The 19,570-nt window shown below is 36.3% G+C and overlaps 1 protein-coding gene and 1 pseudogene across 1 annotated transcript in view; both read right to left on the minus strand.

Moving 5' to 3' along the window:
• The window catches only part of LOC101414076 (vomeronasal type-2 receptor 26-like), a 40,167-nt gene that overhangs the window by 12,621 nt on the left and 7,976 nt on the right, over positions 1-19,570 (minus strand). The window contains 2 exon segments of the mRNA XM_058282336.1: positions 9,811-9,934; positions 10,636-10,860. Coding sequence (XP_058138319.1) covers positions 9,811-9,934; positions 10,636-10,860 — 349 coding nt within the window.
• LOC139437060 (nucleic acid dioxygenase ALKBH1 pseudogene) lies at positions 15,190-18,878 on the minus strand (annotated as a pseudogene).

Consider the following 19,570-nt stretch of genomic DNA (forward strand, 5'->3'; position numbering starts at 1 on the left):
AAATGAACAAACAATATACCAAAACTTATGGGACACAAGAAAAGCCGTGCTGATAGGCAAATCCATAGCTCTATATGTTTACATTTAAAAAAAGAAAAACGACTTCAAATCCATTAGCTATCCTCAGAACTGGAAGAATTAGAAAAAGGAGAACAATCAACCCAAAAAAAAAATAGAAGAAAAGAAATTAAAAATATTATAGCAGAGATAAATGTAATAGGAAACTGAAACACCATACAGAGAATCAACAAAACCCACAGTTGGTTTTCTGAAAAGTTCAATAAAATTGACAAACATTTAGCTATACTGAGGAAGAAAAAAAGAGAGGATAAAAATAATAAAAATTGTAGACGTAAAGGGGGGACATTACTATTGACCCTGCTGAAATGAAAAGAACAATATGAGAATAGTGTGAACAATTGTACATGAATAAATTAGATAACCGATATGAAATAGTCAAATTTTTAAGAACACAGTTTTGCTAAGGTAGAGGCAGAAATTCAGAATACTAATTAAAGAGAACTTTATTTAGTAAAATGGATATTTGTGGGAATTGAGATCAAGCAATCACAGTAGCTAAGTAATAACAATATAACAAAGAGAAATGGATCAATTAGATGACAGAGGAAAAATGAGAGTATATGTACAATACTTCAAATCAGGGAAAACCTAACATCTGGTCTTTCACAAGGCTGGAAAGTACTGTTTGACAGCTGGCCAGAGTAGCAATTGGAATTTTGCTCCCAGGCAGAGTCCTCTCCTTCATGAGGCTTCAATTGGCAGCCACAGGGGTCTCCCCTTTTAAGGGGTGGGCATTGGTAGTTTGGAATGTGCTGAACACTCATGAGTTGCATGTTTGGCAAGAGCTCTGAGGCTCTCTTTAGTTAGTGTTCTGGGTTTCTGCCTCTTCCTTAGCAAAGCACACACAAACTACCTACACTGATTCAAGAAGAAATAGAAGATTTCAACAAAGCAACTAGTAAAGGTATCAAAACAGTTATCAAAAACCTTACAACAAGGTTGAAAGCCCAGGACCAGATGGCTTCAAAAAGGAACTTTACCAAACATTCCAAGAAGACTTAACTTCACTTCTGCTCCAACTCTTGCAAAAATTAAGAGGGAGAACTCCCTAATTCACTCAAGGAAGCTAGCATCTCCCTCTTACCAAAGCTAGACAAAGATAACAGAGGAAAAGAAAATTACAGACCATTATCTCTTATGAAAATAGTTGCAAAAATCGTAAACAAAATACTAGTAAACCAAATCTAAGAGCACGTTTAAAGAATTATATACCATGATCAAGTGGGATTTGTCCCACTGTATACAAGGGTGGTTCAACATAAGAAAATCAGTTAATAATATACCACATTAATAAAATGAAGGGAAAAATACATGATCATATAAATTGATGCAGAAAAGGCATTTGACAAAAACAGCACCCTTTCTTAATAAAGACATTTAGGAATACAGGAATAGAAAGAAACATCCTCAACCTGATAATAGGAATATATAAAAAACCTACAGTTACCACCCTACTTAATGGAGAAAGTCTGAAACCTTCCCCCACTGAGATGAGGAACAATTGTAAGACGACCCAGAGCCACTATTGTTATTCAACATTGTACTGGAATTTCCTGTCAGAGCTATTAGGCAAGAAAAAGAAATAAAAAGCATACACATTGGAATAGAAGTACAATTTTCCCTATTTCCAGATGACATGATCCTATATACAGAAAATTCTTAAAAATCTACAGCAAAACTACTAGAGCTTATAAATGAATTCAGCGAAGGGGAAGGGTACAATATTAATACCCAGAAATCAATAGTGTTACTATACACAAGCAATGAATTATTGGAAGATGAAATCAAAACTAAAATTCCATTTAAAATAGCAACTAAAAGAATCACATATCTAGAAATAAATATAACCAAAGATGTAGAAAACTTATACACATAAAACTACAAAACAGTGCCAAAAGGAATAAAAGAAAACATTAATATGTAGAAGGAGATTCTGTGTTCATTGACTAGAAGAGTATATATTGTTAAATCAGTTCTACCCAAAACAATTTAAAGAGTCAATATAATCCCACTCAAAATGCCAGGAACCTTCTTCACAGAAATGGGAAAGCAAATCATCAAATTTTTATGGAAGTGTAAGGGACACTTATATTGCCACAGGGATGCTGATGCAAAGGACCAGAAATGGGTTGGCCTTTATAATGGGAATCTTATATAGGGTAAAAGCTTACCATTCTGAGGTCATGAATTGTCCAAATCAAGGCATCCATAGAGATGCATTACCACCAAAGTCAGCTACTGGAGATCCTGTTATCATGCCCCATGGTAAAGCAAGATGGCTGCCAATCTCTGTTGTGGTCCCTGCCTTCCCCTCTGGGCTCTTGGTGGGTCATCAGGCATATGGCTTATCTGTTCAGCTTTGAGTTGCTCCATGGACCCAGGCTCTTGGGGACTTTGTACTTCAGCTTTGGCTGCTAGCAACCCTCAAGTCCTCTCAGTTCTTTCTCTCTTTGGTTTCTCCTTTCTCTCACATGACTGGATCAAAATGGCATTTTTTCTCTGGGTGCCTTTTGTCTGGGTGCCTCTTCCTCTTTGACCTCATTTATATAAGACCCAGCAAAAAGGCAGAGACCTAAAATGGCTCATGCCTCACTCAAGTAGTCCAATCAAAAGCTCTAAAGAAATCTAATCAAGTGAGTTAATCAAAGGTCCCTTAACTGAATTTAATGCATTCAAAGGTCCTCATACCCACAGGAAGGGATTAGTTAAAAAATGCAAAATCTTTTTGGGATTCATGAAATTCAAACTGTCACAGCTCCTAATAGTCAAAGTCACCTTGAAAAAAAAGAATGAAGTTTGAGGACTCACACTTTTCAATTTTAAAACTTATTTCAAAGTCACAGAAATCAAAACGGCATGGTATTGGTACAAGGACAGACATATAAACCAGTGGAATCTAATCAAGAGCTCAGAAATCAACCTTTACACTTATGGTCAACTGGATTTTTGGCAAGAGGCAAAGACCACTCAATTGAGAAAGAATAGTTTCTTCAACAAAGGGTGCTGGGAAAATGGGATGTCCATTTATTTAAAAAATGGAAAGAGGACCCTTACTTCATACCTCCTCAAAAATCAACTCAAAATAAAACAAGGACCTAAATATAAGAGCCAAAACTATCAAACTCGTAGAAGAAAACATAGGGGTACTCATTGAGGACCCTTTGTTAAGTAATGTTTTCTTAGAGTTTACACCTAAATCACAATCAAAAATAGAAAAAACAGATAAATGGGACCTAATCAAAATAAAAACTTATGTTTCAAAGGAATTTATAATGAAAGTAAAATGTCAACTTACGCAATGGAAGAAAATATTTGGAAACCACATATCAGAGTTTGAATCACCAGAATATATAAAGAAATGTTTCAACTTAGCGACAAAAAGGCAAAAACCAATTTAAAAATAGGGGAAATTTCAAAAACCTAAAAATAAAAATAAGAACCATAAAACTTCTAGAAGAAATTTTGGGAAAATATCTTCAAGACCTGGTGGTAGGTGGTAGATTTGTAAAGGAGATAAGAGGAGGACTGAGTGGGCTACTGATGTTTAATGTATGTGAAGTTTTAATTAGCTTTACTATAAAAGTGTGGAAATGGATAGAGTGGATGGTAATACACAGTGAGTAATAGCTGGTTTATAAATGGGGATGCAACTGAAAATGGTAGTCTAGTTGTGTAAATGCCAACTGAGAGAACACTAGAGAAAAATCTAGGAACAGAATAATACAGTAAACCAAGAGATGGATGAGAATTGTGGTTGACAGTACAGTTGCAAGAGTGTCCTTTGTGAGCTAGAGAAAATGTATGTCACTACTACAGGGTGTTGGGAATGTGGAGAAGCATGGAGAAATGTACCTGGAGTGACCTATGGACTGTGGTTAGTAGTAATAATATTCTTGCATCTATGTGAAAGATGTACTGTGTTGGTAATGAGGCAGTATAGAAAATGTGAGACAAATGTACATGGTGGACATTGTAAAAATCAGATAATATTGTCTTATCTGTAGCAAATGTTCCACCACAATGTGGTATATGGATGGGGGGGGATGTTGTTTGGGAATTCTGCATATGTGCATTATTGTTCTATAAGTTTACAACTTCTGTCATAAAAATATATATTTAAAAAAATAATAGGGTGGGTTGAGGGGAAAGCACACTGAATATATGATGAAGACTATGATTAGTAGTAAAATTCTGACAATATTCTTTCATAATTTCTAACAAACGTCTCATGACAATGCAAGTTGTTGGTAGAGGGTTGATGTATGGGACCCCCATATGATGTTATGCATGTTTGCTTTGTAACTCCACAGCTTTTACTATACACTTAAGTGTTTATGTATGTTTATATATAAATGATATAAAGATAACAATAGTGTTGGTTGGGGGAAAATACTTTAGCTAGTAGTTATATTTTGACAATGCAGTAATTAAAAAGAATTAACAACAATGCAAGTTATTGGTGGTAGGGTGAGTTATGAGAGTCCTGTATGATGTTATATATGTTTATTTTGTAAGTTCACAACAATTATTATACACTTATTGTTTATATATATTTATGTATGAGTGATATACTTCAATAAATTAATTTAAAAAATCAGAGAAACTTGAATAATCATCTCTCCAAAGAAGATAAGCAAATGACTAGAAAGCACATGAAAAGATGTTCAACATCATTAGCCACTGAGAAGGGCAAATTAAAAACACAATGATGTGGATAAAGTGGCCATGGTTGCTGAGGGTAAGGAGAGGGAAGAAGAGATATGATGTGGGGTCATTTTCAGGACTTGGAGTTGTCCTGGGTGGTACTGCAGGGACAGATGCTGGACATTGTATGTCCTGCCATGGCCCACTGGGTGGACTAGGGGAGAGTGTAAACTACAATGTAAACCACTCTCTATGTGGTGCAGCAGTGCTCCAAAATGTATTCACCAAATGCAATGAATGTCCCACAATAATGAAAGAGATTGTTAATGTGGGGTGAGGGGGGTGCGGGGTATATGGGGACCTCATGTTTTTTTAATGTAACATTTGAAAAAAAAACACAATGAGATATCATTTCACACCCATTAGAATGGCTGCTATTTAAAAAAAAAAAAAACAGAAACTTACAAGTGCTGGAGAGGATTCAGAGAAATAAGAAACTCATTCTTTACTGTTGACAATGTATAATGGTGTAGCTGCTGTGAAAGATGTTCTCGTGGTTCCTCAGAAAGTGAAGAAATAACATTTGACCCAGCAATCCTAGTTCTAGGTATATGCTCACGAAATTGAAAGCAGGGACTAGAACAAACATTTGCCCATCACTCTTTATATTGACATTATTCACAATTGCCAAAAGATGGATGCAACCCAAATACCCATCAACTGATGAGTGGATAAACAAAATGTGGTATACTCATGCAATGGAATATTATTCAGCCATACAAATGGACTGAAGTTTGGATACATGCGGTGGTAGTTTGAAGTTGGATGGATCCCAGAAAATCATGTACTTGGAACTAATCTGTTCCTATGTGTGTATATCTATTATAGGTGGAACCTTTGGATTAGATTACTTCAGTAAGGTATAACCTAGAGTGGGTCTTAATTCTCTTACTGGAGTCTTTTATAAATGGGATGAATATGGACAGAGACAGAGAAACCCTCACAAGGTGAGAGAGAAAGCACGAGAGGCCAGCAGTTGAATTAACAGAATGCAAAAGCAGAGAAAAAGCCAGGCTGCAAGAAGCTGAAGCCGAGGAACCCCAGAGGAGCAGGGAGAGTTCCAGCAAATGTCCCTGCTATGTGGCCTGTCATGTGAGAGAGGGGTCCAGGATTGCCAGCAGCCCATCTTTGGGGAGAAAAGCATCCCCTGATGGAACCTTGATTTGTACTTGTTCATGGCCTCTCAACTGTAAGCTTGCAAGACAATAAACCCCCATTGTAAAAGCCACCCATTTCTGGTATATTGCTTCTGGCATCTTTTAGCAAACTAAAGCACATGCAGCAAGATGGATGAAACTTCAAGAATTCATATTGACTGAAATAAGCCAGACACAAAAAGACAAATATTGTATGATCTCACTGATATGAAATAATTAGAATAATCAAATTCAGAGTCAAAATCTAGAATACAAATTACCAGGGGACAGGATGGGGATAGGACAGGAAAGCTAAGACTTAAAATATACAGAGCTCTTATTAGGAACAAGGGAAAAGTCTTGTAAACAGATGCGGGTGCTGGTAGCACAACACTGTGAATGCAATTACCAGCATTGAAACATATATATGAGGGGGGTTAAAGGGAGAAATGTTAGGTTATATCTCTGGTAATAGAATAAAAAGTTTTTAAAAATCCATGGACCTGCCCCACACAAACAGTGAACCCTAAGTTAAACCGTGGTTTACAATTAATAGTATGATTATGAAAATGTGCTTTCATCAATTGTCACAAATGTTCCATAGCAATGCAAGGTGTTAATAATAGGATAATATGTGGGAATCCTGTTTTTTTTTTGGCATGATTGTTCCATAAATTCACAGCTTCATTAGGTTCACTAATAAAGAAAAAATGTAAAATATTTAGTTGTTGAGACTATGACTATATCCCAAAGACAGATAGATGTGAAAAAATAACCTAAATAATAGACCAAAAAAATCTAACCTTTATAGATAAAGACTGCAAGAAATGGGCCCAATGTCACTAAATTCATGTTAAAATACAAGTTCTCTCCAGTCTCAAAATAGATTAGAAAAATTAGATGCCTGTGATTTGCAGAGGTTTGAATCACTGATAATAATATAAAAATAGATTTGACTGATGCAATAAAACATGGCCCATGAGCTGAGTTTGTCCCCAAGATTTAAAACAATTAAAACCTTGAACATTAATACTAAATTTCAATCTATGCTTATAATAAGATTGATTGATACTAGATAATTGCCATGGAGTCTTTGTGTCTCACATCTAAAAATTATTTAAATTTTGTGTCATCTATGTATCTTTTTAAAAAAGACAAAAAAAATTTCATTTTCAAACAAAATATTTTAAAAGATGAAACAATTACTAAAGGGCCTAAACTATGATATAAATGTGATATTGCTTATATGATGAACAAAATCTCAAAAAAAAAATATATATATATATATATGGGGGACCTCACAAAAAAACTTCTAACTAAAAATTTAAATGTTCAGGGTTCAGATATATACTACTGCTACTCTTTAAGGTTAGACTAGGTAAAACTTCAAAAAAAACTATAAGATAACATGCAAATAATTCATCACTGAAAACATAAGCTATAAAGACATTGCATCACAAAAGCTTATAAAATTAATATATGACAAAAAATTTGCACATTACTAATCAAAAATCTGATTTAATCTTTCACCACTGGCATGATATATTTAAAGGTTATTTCCCCAAGTCAAGTATTATACTAACCTTTTAAATTCATCCAATTGTAATCCTGATAAATACTTTACTTTAGATTTTAGTGTACCCTTGTTATTTATTTAGATGGCTATAACTTGCCTCCAAAAGGTAGAGACAACAATAAAAACTTTTTATTAAATTGTAACGTTATTATTTTATGGTTACAACGAAGGAATTGCAAGGGTAAATACAAATAAAAACACTATATTTTCCCTGGTACAAAAAGGGAAAGAAATCACCACTCTTTCTTTCCTCTTCTTAGAGCGTTCTTTAGAAAACATGTCATTGCAAATCCTTTCTCTGCCCCTTCGAGGTTTATATCAATCATTTTAAAAGCTGAATAAGCCTTAAGCAAACCTGGGAGACAACTCTGAAATGTAAACACCAAAAAAGTTAACATACTTATCCTCACTTTTCCATGACAGTTTAACATAGGCTCCTGGCCCCAAAATGTAACTCTTTTAATGATAGACTTGAGAAGTTTTATTATTTGTTTGGATAGAGGTAATTAGCATAATATTCATCCCATTACATTAGCATAATACTCACCCCAATTACAAGGTAAATTTAAAATAAACTGGGTGAAAAGTGGTGCTGCCAAATTTTCTTACCTGAGAACTAGTTTTTTTATTTTGAAAACATGCATATAATACTTTATATATGCTTGGCTATATACAAGGTTGAGATTTCTTTCTTTCTTTAAAATATCCGACAAATTGCTTGTGGCATATCACACTCTGGTTTAGACTTAAACAATAGTAAAATGATTTTTCATCTGATAACTTTCTGGAGAGATTTTCCATATTAAAAATTTGATTTTTAATTATATTACCCTGACACAATGCAACACAAGGAAAGGGAATATGTTTTAAATAAAATCCGCTGCAAAGAAAAATTATTTAATCATCCAATATTTATTTATTTTTAAACAATTGTTTAGGAATTTTCTTCTTTCAACTACAAACTGTTTTCCCAATACTGTTGTTACTGGATTCTATCTAGGTTCTTGGCTATGCTGCAGAAATGAATTTCCAGAGCACACCGGATGAGTTAGGCCAGTAATTTATTCAGGTAGGGAGGGAAGAGAAATGAGAGAAAAATAACAGAAAATGACAGAACAGGGGTCCCAGGTAGTGAGGAAGGTGACGAAAAGGGATGAAGGCTGATTTACAAGCTACAATTCCCCAGTATAGATTATAAATTCCCAGGTTTACTTGCATGGCCACATGACAGAGGTAAATGGCGAAAGCAGCGCAAAGCCGAGAGGGATCAGGACCAGAGGCAGGAGAGCAGGGTGAAAAGCCTGCCCTGGTTTTGTGCCTGGCTTTTAAAATGTTAATTATTCCGCCCCTTTGCTAATGGCAGGGGAGGGGTTTCCAGCTGTTTGCTGTTTGGATTGATTACCCCACCCATCAATTCCTTAGTGAGGATCCAATGATAAAATTTCTAGAGAACATCTGGGATTTTTCCTTGTACCTAGGAAGAAGCCTTTGTTCTGGATAGCAGAATTCCGGAGGTGTGGGTCCTCTAGCAGCCATCTTGGGGGTTACCAACGTCCACGTGGACTCTCTTGCCAGGTTCCAGTTCCATCTATTAATTCCCTATCTTTACCCTGCTTCACTGTGACTGTGGGGTAACTGACATCATTGTCATTGGAGTGTATGGATTTTAAAAGGAATTCTGATTTGACACAGATCTAAATTTTGTCTCGTCTCTGTCCCATAGCTATATAACCTTGGAAATTTATATATCATCTCTCAGGAATTCAATTTTATTTTCTGAAAAATGGATCTTATGTAAGATGTTGAATGTACAGTTTTTGATATATACAAAGTGTTCAATACATGCTAGCAGTGACAATTATGTAATAACAGTAGAGAAATTGGGGAAAAGTAGGAAGTGGAAAGAGAAGAAACTGAAGGCAATGTGGATATCCTGAAGAGAGCTGAAATCAAGAAGTTAAAAGAAAGCACTGATTCATTAATTGCAATGAATGTACCACTCTAATAAAAGAAGTTGTTAATGTGGGGGGAAATGGGGAGGTTTGGAGAGTGGGGAATATGGGAATCCCTTATTTTTTTTTATGTAAAATTTTATATAATCTAAGTATCTTTTAAAAATAAATAAAAATATAATAGAAAATGTAAGCTGTTAATAAATTATGTGCTTTAAGATATACACAAAATAAATAAGCACGAAAACCTTAAAAAATAAAAGCACCGGGAGATGGTATGCATATGTACCCTTAAGGATTATCAAGCCATTTCTCATTGTGTATAATTTCCACATTCAGAACTATTTTCAGAATTGCCTACCTGTTCTATTTGCAATCGCCCCATCTGGACAGGGAACACAATCAAAGCAACAAAATGGTTTCCCTTCTTGAGAGGTTTTTCTGAATCCACACGGACACATTCGACTGTAAACAGCAGATGAAATCTGTGCAAGAAGGAAGAGAAGAGGTAAAGCAAAAAGCAAAATTTAGGAGTGAAATATAGGTGGAAAATGTTATTTTAAGTTATAAGTGGATAAGGTTGTTTAAATATTTATGACTTAGCTGAATTTCTATGTAACATAAAAACTTAATCAAGATCTTCTGATCCTTTAGAAGAAGTTTAATTGTCAGTGTTCTTTCAATAACCATTATGTTCATCTCAGAAAGGCCCACTCTTTCCATCTCGATAATGAACAGGAATTAAAATAAATGTGCATATAATTGGTAAAGTCAAATGGTAAAACAACCTACTTAACATGGCCAATTGCTGAAGCTGTCTTTTTTTCACAAAGCACTCATTTCCTTTCTTTCATATCAGTAATTCTGGCTTCTCCTCATGCAGTGACCTACACATCATCTATGTGCGCTACAAAACTTTTGAAGTTATTGTTCTTGCCAGATAAGTAGCAGATCTATTTGATCATTATAAGCACATTGTGATTACTGTTTTCAAAAAATTCAAAATTAATAAATACTTTTCACAACAATTCTAAGTTTAGAAAGTTCCAACATCTAGCCTTACAGCAAAGGACAAATTAATGTGAGTCTTTGCCTAATGAAATTCAGGGGAAGCTCACTCTAATGCTACACACTGGGCATACTTCTTTCTAAGAATAGTCCTGAGGTACCTATTAAATATTCTTACCTCAGTGTAGTATTCAGCCCACATTATCTGTTCATCATTTAAGGAAAATTGCTGAACATTATGAGATTCAAAGATGAACTCTCCAACTTTCACTTGAGCTTTAAAATCATTCATCAAAGACTGATAGTTCAAGATGTCAAACTTGGTTTTTGAAATTCTCTTATTCACAATTTTCTCCTTACTGACACTTCCTTCAAGTTGATCTTTTTGCAGGAATGGATGGAGCTATGAATAAAATAGAATCATAGAATAGGCAGCTAGCAAGGCACTGAAACCTGAATGAACTTTATTACTTCAATTACATTCATTTTCTTTAAATATAAATTCCAAAAGAATTCTTTTATTGGTAAGTGTACCTATCAAATACTTGTATAGAGGTTAATAGGTACTAGATAATATTCTATATGATTTTAAAATATTAACTTATATTGTTCTCATAAAAATCTATGAATTAGTAACTAATATAATCTGACTTTACAAATGAGAAAACTGAATTGCCTAAAATCATACAGCTAGTAAGTGATGAAAATTTTACTCTTTGAGCACTAGGTGCTAAATCATATGGGGGAAACTGGAAAGACGAATGAAGGTTTTTAACTATACATAATGGCTGTTCAAAAAAATTCTTATTGTTTCAAAAATATAAAAACCATTTATGTTTTTTGTCAATAAAAATAAGATTTTAATTTATGTTTTAAGAATGTAAAGAACTCATATTCTTTCTCTGGTTTCTGTTTCACTAAAACAAAATGAAAATTATTTTCATATAAAATTCTTTGCACCTGTAAAAACCAAAAGAAACAATGAAACACTTTTAGAAAAGTTAAGAATATAAGGGGAATAAAAATAAATACAAAGCTAGAATAAAAAAGTCAATAGTGGACTTCCAATTTTCAGTGCTACATGTAAAGGACTTTGTAAGTATGTCTTCTGACCTAGATATGAGAAAAAGGTGAACAAATTGAAACCAACTCTTCTTAGATCCATCAGAGAATTGAAGTTACAGGATAAACCACTGTCCCAAATACTGGAGAGACAGGGAAATACAGAAAATCAAGCTTATAACAAGGAAAAAATGCGGGAGTCAGGAACTGGTAGTAAAACTTAAACTAGAACTGATGAGCTGCTGGAGATTGGGAGTGGACTATCTGGAGATTTAAAAATTCCTGGGGGCACAGTCTTAGAGTGACCCCACACTTAGCATGAGCTTTACATCCAAGACCTCTAACATGTTTTCATGTTGATGATGTTAAGATCAGAGAAAAATCCCCTGGTTATTCCATCAGAGGAGGGAAAAATAAGTATTTTTAAAAGTGCTCAAGGGAAAGTAAACGGGACCTCACATATATATTTTTAATGTAATATTATTACAAAGTCAATAAAAAAAAAATATGCAAAGAGCATTCTTTTCTCTACCTGACCTGAAGAGAAACCATTTGACCAGAACTAACCAATCGGGGGTAAGGAAATACCTAACTCCAGCCCCTCTAAATTTCCTGTTTTCTCTACTATGGTAAAAAGTGGGGAGAGAATTTGTCAAGGTTTTGACAAAGTGGGGAGAGAATTTGTCAAGAATTTGTCCAGGGGAACAGTCCACTACAGACAGAAACCTAGATTATGATTAGTGAAAGATTCCCCTCCCTGATACTGTACCACCATACATACCTACAGGACTCCTATGTAATAAACTATTGCAGCAGAAAAAATAGCAACATTCACACTCTATGTGAGAAGGAGTTTCTGGGGAAATGTAAAGACAATAATGGAGACAAAAATAAGGAGAGTGGAGGAAATTTAATCTAGACCAAACAGTAAAGACAGGCCAACTCTTAACAGGTCAATATAAACCCTCAAAACTAAAGACTTATTTACCCATTTCTACTAGTTGATATCTTGGCTTACTTTCACCAAAAAAGCATATGATATAATAAAAGGCAGGATAAAACACAGTTTGAGAGGAGGATTATAGAAGATGGAGAAATAGGTAGCTCCAGAATTCAGTGTTCCCATCAGAGCAACCCTCAAACAGGGAAGAATTGTCTGAAACAATTCTTGAAACTACAGAGGCCAGAAGAACACTGAATAGCATCCAGGAAAAAGCAGGGGAAAGAGGCTGATAAATTATAGCAAATTGCTCTCTCCATGCAGCAAATACCAGAGCCCATTCCCCACTCTTGCAGCAGGTAGCTATTGGGTCCAGCCCCGGCTGGCTAACTGGTGACAGAAAGGGAATGTAAAATTTCTCTTCATCAGGACAATGGGTGGGCACAGCTGATCACTGATCACAGATTTTGATTAACATCTTTGGAGCATTGGGGCCCCAGCTCTGAGTGGTAAGAAACTATAGAGGCACTATAAGAATATTCCCTTTCACCATTCCTATTCACACCAAACTGGAAGTCCTAGCTCATGCAATTGGATAAGAAAAGGTAATTGAAGATATACAGATGGGAAAGGAATAAATAGACTGTCCATGTTTACATATGGCATGATAGTCCATGTAGAAATCCCCAAAGAAATGAGATAAACCTGGTCAACCAAAAGTGACTATAGTAGCACAGAACTGTCTAACAGCATGGGATTCTAAAACTTTGTAAGAAATTCATCTTTTTGGAAAGAAGAAATGAGAGAAGGGTGCCCAAGAGACAGATAATGTGGGTAAAAGTACAAGAAAGGGCAAAATAATATAAAGGTCTCCCCTAAGTCTATGAATGTGCTGACACAAGTCTTAGGAAATCCTCTCCCCTTAATCTGCAAATGGATGGATCAGATCCAATAAAGCATAACAAAGGTTTTGGGATATGAATTCTGATAGCAACAGATGTCCATGTCCCATACCCATATTAATTTCTGATTGGGGAAGGTGAGGGGTGGGCATAAATAGTATAGCAAAAACTTTGAAAACTGAACTGATATTGGGTTGATCACCCACAGAAAAAGAGACAGAACTTGTGGTCTAAAACTCACTGGGTTGATTACCCGTTAAACCAGTGAAACAAAACTGCATGCTTCAGATAATTTTAAGCAAGATTTGGAGTCATACAATATAATATTCAAAATGTCCAGGATACTACTCCAAAAGACTCAACATACAAAAAATGAAGAAAATGTGACCAATTCTCAACAGATGCCAACCTTGAAATGACCCAGATGGAAATTTTGGTCAAAGAATTCAAAATAGGTTTTGTATGCAAGTCCACGAGGTAAAGGTGAGCACACTTAAAATGAGTGCAAAGAGTTCTCTGCAGACAAACAAAAAAAAGAAAGAAAAAACAAATAGAATTTTAGAACTGAAACCCAGCAGGATTTTTGTAAACATAAACAGCTATTTTTAAGTTTATATGGGAAGGCAAAAGAACTATTATCAGATTTCATGGGTTATCATAAAACTTCAGTAATAAAAATAGTGTAGTATTGATGAAAATATAGGCACATAGATCAGTGGAACAAAATAGAGATCAGAAAAAAAATTCACAGAAAATTGATTTTTGACAAAAGAAAAAGGGAATTCAGTAGTGAAAGCACGTTTTGCCAACAAATGGTGTTGAAATAATTGGATATTCATATGCAAGTAAATAAATATATAAATAAATAGACTTCTAACGATGCCTCACATCTTAAACCAAAATTAACTCAAATAGATCATAAACATAAAAAAGCAAAAATATAAAATTTTAGAAAGCCATATAGAATAAAATTTTTGATACCTTTAGTTAAGCAAAGGTATGAGGCATTGTAGGGATAATATGTGAGTTTGATTTCCTCAAAATTCAAAACCTTTGCTCTTGATAAACATTGTTAAAAGAATGACAGCAAAAGCTACAGGCTTGGGGCAACATATTGCAAATCTTAAATTTTTTCTCAAAATTCAAAATAAGAAAATAAAAAATGCAATTATTTAAAAAATGGGGGAAAAGATTTGAATGTAAACTTAACCAAAATTAGATATGGAAGACAAACAGTCACATAAAGGGATTCTCAACCACAAATAAATGCAAAAATATAGCTACATTGAAGTACTATCGCACTCCTTTTAAAATGACTATAACCAAAAGAAGCGACAACCCCAAGTTTTCTGAGGATACGAAGCAACTGCAATTTTTTTTACATTATTAGTTGGATTACAAAATGATATAACCGCTTTGAAAAACAATTAAGTGTATATATATATAAATATACATATATATGTGTGTGCGCTTATATTTATAGAAACTCACCATTTGATCCTACAATCTCAAACCAAGATATTACACATGAAAAAGCAAAAGTTATGTTCCACAAAACCTGTATGCAATTAATTAGAGTAGCTTTATTTGTAATCACTAAAACATGGTAAAAACTTGATTATCCTTCAACTCAAGAATCATGTAACACATTCATACAATGGAAGACTGCTCAGGAATAAACATAAACTACCAATCCACACAACAGCATGGGTGAATTTTACATGCTTTATGCTAAATGAAAGAAGCCAGAATCAAAAGGCTACATACTATATGATTTTTTTAAATTTAAAATTGAATATCCTAAGTAAAAGAATGGGATCCCCAAGTCTCAGCCGTCAGGGTCTAACCTGGCCCATTTTACTTGTCTGTTCTTGTCATCTAGATGAGAGAAACCTGTGATGATGTCTCTTTTTTCCTCCTCCATGGGTTCCAAAGGGAAGTCCTAGTCTGTGGCCAGTACCTGTCAGTCACCCACGTCAACATGAGCAGTTTTCCTGTGGCTGTCCTCCACAGTCCTCCACACAACAAGGCTCCACTACTGAATCTCTGCAGAGGATAGCTGGGAGTGGTGACTCTAGGCAGCAAGGGACTTCATGGTTCAACAGGGGCTGAAACCTGACATTACCACCATGGTCAGCACTATGCATAAACATGGCTGAGGGCACCTAATCTCTTTTGAGGCCACCCAGAAAAAGGATGGCCAACTGTCCAAAACTCAATGACAGGAGGGGTTTGGAGTAACTCAGTTCATATCTTTCTGCATGGATTCTGAGTGTGGAGTCTAAGAGACAGTAGCTCAGGATACTTGCTCCAGCTTGAAAACCCTGAAATCCACCAGCAGTGGTCACTTGCTCTGAGAAGAAAGCCAGGTCAGAATGGGAAGGTATGTAATGACCGGCTGAATATTTCTTACTGTCCTAGTTGTAATGGTAGTCCAGAGTCACCTAGCAACGTTTCTCTAGTAAACTCCAGGGTCTTATTTATTCACTTCTTTAGATCAGGATAACCTTTGAGTAATGAGATTGTCACTTGTTGCCAGGCTGAAGTCCTGCTCTATGTGCATCATGCTCACTGGCTGAGGACACACTTAGCTGAGATCTGAACACCTTGTGGGCACCTGGAGCTTTCCCGTGGGTTGCGGAGAAGTCGATGAGCACTCCCAGGTCCACGGTCCCAGAGCGACTCTGATGGTAGAAATGTAAAAGTTTCCTAAAGGCATGCTCCTCGGGCTCCACCACACTGTGTGGTTCTGTTAATTATGGCATTCTGTAATAACATGCAAGACTATAGGAACTGAGAAAGTAACAGTGGTTGCCAGGGGTCAGGAATAGAGGTAACATTTACCTACAATGACTGCATGCAGAAATTTAGGAAGAGGTGATGGAAATGTTCTGTATCTTGACTGTGTTGATAGACAGGTGACATATCTCTGCATTTGTCAAAACACATAGAACTGTACGTTCAAAAGAATAAATTTTTCTGAATGTAAATTAAAAATTAAATTTAAAAATGGTTTTGAAATTATCTTCTGGAATTATATCCTCTATATTTCACATTTTCTTACTTGGGCCTCAAACATTACCATATAAGCAGTACGAATCCAACAAAATATTTGGCAAATAAGTACATATATAAGAAACAGTCTTTGAAACAAAGGAAAACTGAGAGAATTCATCAATAGCAGGCATGATGTGCAGCGAAATGTTTCAGGGCTTCAGCCTCCCATAGATACTTTGAACTACCATCAGAAACTGGCAGAAACATCTTTCTCAAAGCTCCAGAAAACAGTTAAAGGTCTGTACTAATAGCGTGAATGCCAAATCAAGAAAAAGCCTACTTAGAAGTGATAGGATATCCTGGTGCCCTGGCTGCCCCCTTCCCCACCCCTCACCAGCTCAACTAAGAGCTGGCTCTTACTCCCAGTGCAGATCTTTTGTCCCGGTTCCAGAGGGAGAAGAGTAGCCCTTGTGTGTAGAATAGGAGCATGTATGTCTGGCCAAATCTGTCTGGTGGTGGTCTCAGGAAATGAACCAAGACACTCATCATATACTCCTGACCCTAGAAATCACCAGAGTATAGGGGTAGCTCACTGAACTTCCCTAGAGGGCTCTAGAGACATCTAGACATGAGAGGCAGGGCAGATAATCTCATGAATTCGGTACCCTGTCAGTGAGCCTTACTTTGGACTATGTGCTCCCCAGTGTAACAGAGTTAGAGTCATTTAAAATTCCCTATACATGGCTCTTAGGCCCCTTTTATTTGAATTTATAATTGGCACTGTATTTGTTAAATATATGTCCCAGTGACTTAAATCTCTGGTCTGTTCATATGCCGGTTGAACCCTGAATACCTGCAGAGTTGCAATACTTGCTCTCCTGTTCTTCAGACTCAACCAGGACAACTAACAAAAGGATGATGATGGACAATACCCATCCCAAAAAATCAGAGAGTATCTACAGCTGCAAGCAAGACAGTTCCATCTGCACCATGGGATCTAAGCCCCCTCTCAATCAGAAACCATTCCCAAATCTATAAGATTAAGGAATAAGCAGACACAAGGAGGGACTGCAACTAAGTAGACTTATTTTTATTCTAGCAAGGGAAGAATTTTTATAAATGACATAAAGGCAGTGGCCCCCAGAGGTTCTGAGGGGAGAGAGAGGGAAGAAAATGTGTAACATTGGGCATGTTTGAGACACTGGAATTGTTCTGCATGACATTGCAATGGTGGATACAGGCCATTATACATTTTGTCAAAACATATAGAATTGTCAGTGCAAAGTGTAAACTATAATGAAAACTACAGATCATGTTAGTGGTAATGCTTCAATATGTGCTCATCAATTGTGACAAATGTACCACACTAATGAAGGATGTTGTTATTGTGGGAAAGTGTGGTAGGGAGAGGAGCTGAGGTTTATGGGAACCCCTTCTATTTTTATTGTAACATTTATGTAATCTAAAGCTTCTTTAAAAATTAAAAAAAAAATTAATAAGTCAAAGGATCAAATAATATGAATAAAAACTAAGTTTAACGGCAAAAATACAGAATCCAACTATATTTTACTTATAAGAGACAAATTTAAACATAAGGACACAGAAATATTGAAAGTAAAAGTATGGGGAATAAAGGTCTGCACAAAATCACTAGATAAAAGAAAGCTGATGTAACTAAACTCATATCAGACAAAAAATAATTTATGACCATTTTAAAAGAGGGTCATTTTTTATAAAAGAATCAGCTGAACAGAAAGCTATCACTGGAATATTTATACATAACCAAGAGCATAGATATAAAATGTATAAAGCAACTCTTCTGATCAGGTTCTGAGGAGGAGCTGTAGCGGTCCCATATCCGGGGAGGCACGGAGGGTGAGCGTTTTGGTGGGTGGGTGAGTGGGGAGAGCATGAAATGACTGTCTGATTGGTAGTGCTTAGTTAGAGTGGCTGTGTGAATGTGCCTGAGGGGAGCAGGTACCCCAAGTGTGAATGGGGGAAGGGGTCTGTGACTGCAGGGGTGGGATGCTGAGACATGTGTGTGACTGTGACACCTGTGACTGTACATGTGTCTCCGTGCATATGTACACACCCTGGCAGCTGCTGTGAGACATGTCTATTAGAGAGACTGAAATGTTGTACGTGACTGAGAAGGTGGAAATTCTCCCAGAAGAGACACTCCCTCAGTCACAAACGCGTGCCCCCAACCATCAACACAGAAAAGAGCCTTTAGAGATGTGGGAAGAAGCCCAGAAAGAGCTGCTATGGCTAAAGCATTTCTTGCTTGTACTACCTGTGGGGGCAGAACTCAGGAGATGTCCCCAAGTCCACATGAAAAAGAGGTGTGGAGATCATGATGCCTGAGTACAGAGATCTTTTTGGGTTTCTCCAGGACCCAGAAGAGAGGATAGTCCCCACCACTACCTCAGAGTGAATGAATGACCCTTAACCTGCTGTTCTTCGTGGAGGATCTCAGCATTAATTAATTTAATTTAATTTTATTTTATTTTTTTTACCCATCATAGGCCTTACATATATTACTGTGGTTTGGTACTTGGTAGGAAGATGAAGACATGGAGGCAAAGAGAGGTTAAGTAGATGCTAGTAAGTGGAAGAGCGACGATTTAGACCCAGAACAGGCTGACTCCAGAGGCCCCTAGTATTGGCTCTTATGTAATCTCCTCAACAACCACCTGAGCTCTGCCTTCTCAGGGCAATGCCCTTCTCCAAATAAGGAGCGAGGAAGAAGTGGCGGTGCAAGAATTGAACTTCTTAAAGCCATTCCACAGACACAGCTCTTAACAATCTCAACAACAGTAAGGGTCCTTTACTTCACAGTTGTGAAGATTGACTTTCCTGAATGTGGCCATAGATTTCTCCAAGATGAGTGGGAATGGCAGACCTTGCTCAGAGGTGTTGAACACAGAAACTTGGTCTCCCTGGGTCTTTGCACTTCTAGACCAGATGCAAGCTCCTTATTGGAGCAAAGGAAAGAGCCCTGGATGGCAATAAGAGAGATGACAAGAAGCCTGTGCCCCTGATTTGGAGTATGTGTGGCTGAGCAGAGAATTATCTCCCAAGCAGGGTATTTATGAGGAAACATTAACCCTGGCAGTGCTAATGGAAAACTTAAAAGCCATGGCCTTAAAGGCTCCACAGAATAAAAGTGGCAATGTGAAAGTCTATTTGAGAAGGAGCTGGTGTTCCCTTTA

This window comes from Dasypus novemcinctus, chromosome 20 (genome assembly GCF_030445035.2).
Source record: "Dasypus novemcinctus isolate mDasNov1 chromosome 20, mDasNov1.1.hap2, whole genome shotgun sequence".
Lineage (NCBI taxonomy): Eukaryota > Metazoa > Chordata > Mammalia > Cingulata > Dasypodidae > Dasypus > Dasypus novemcinctus.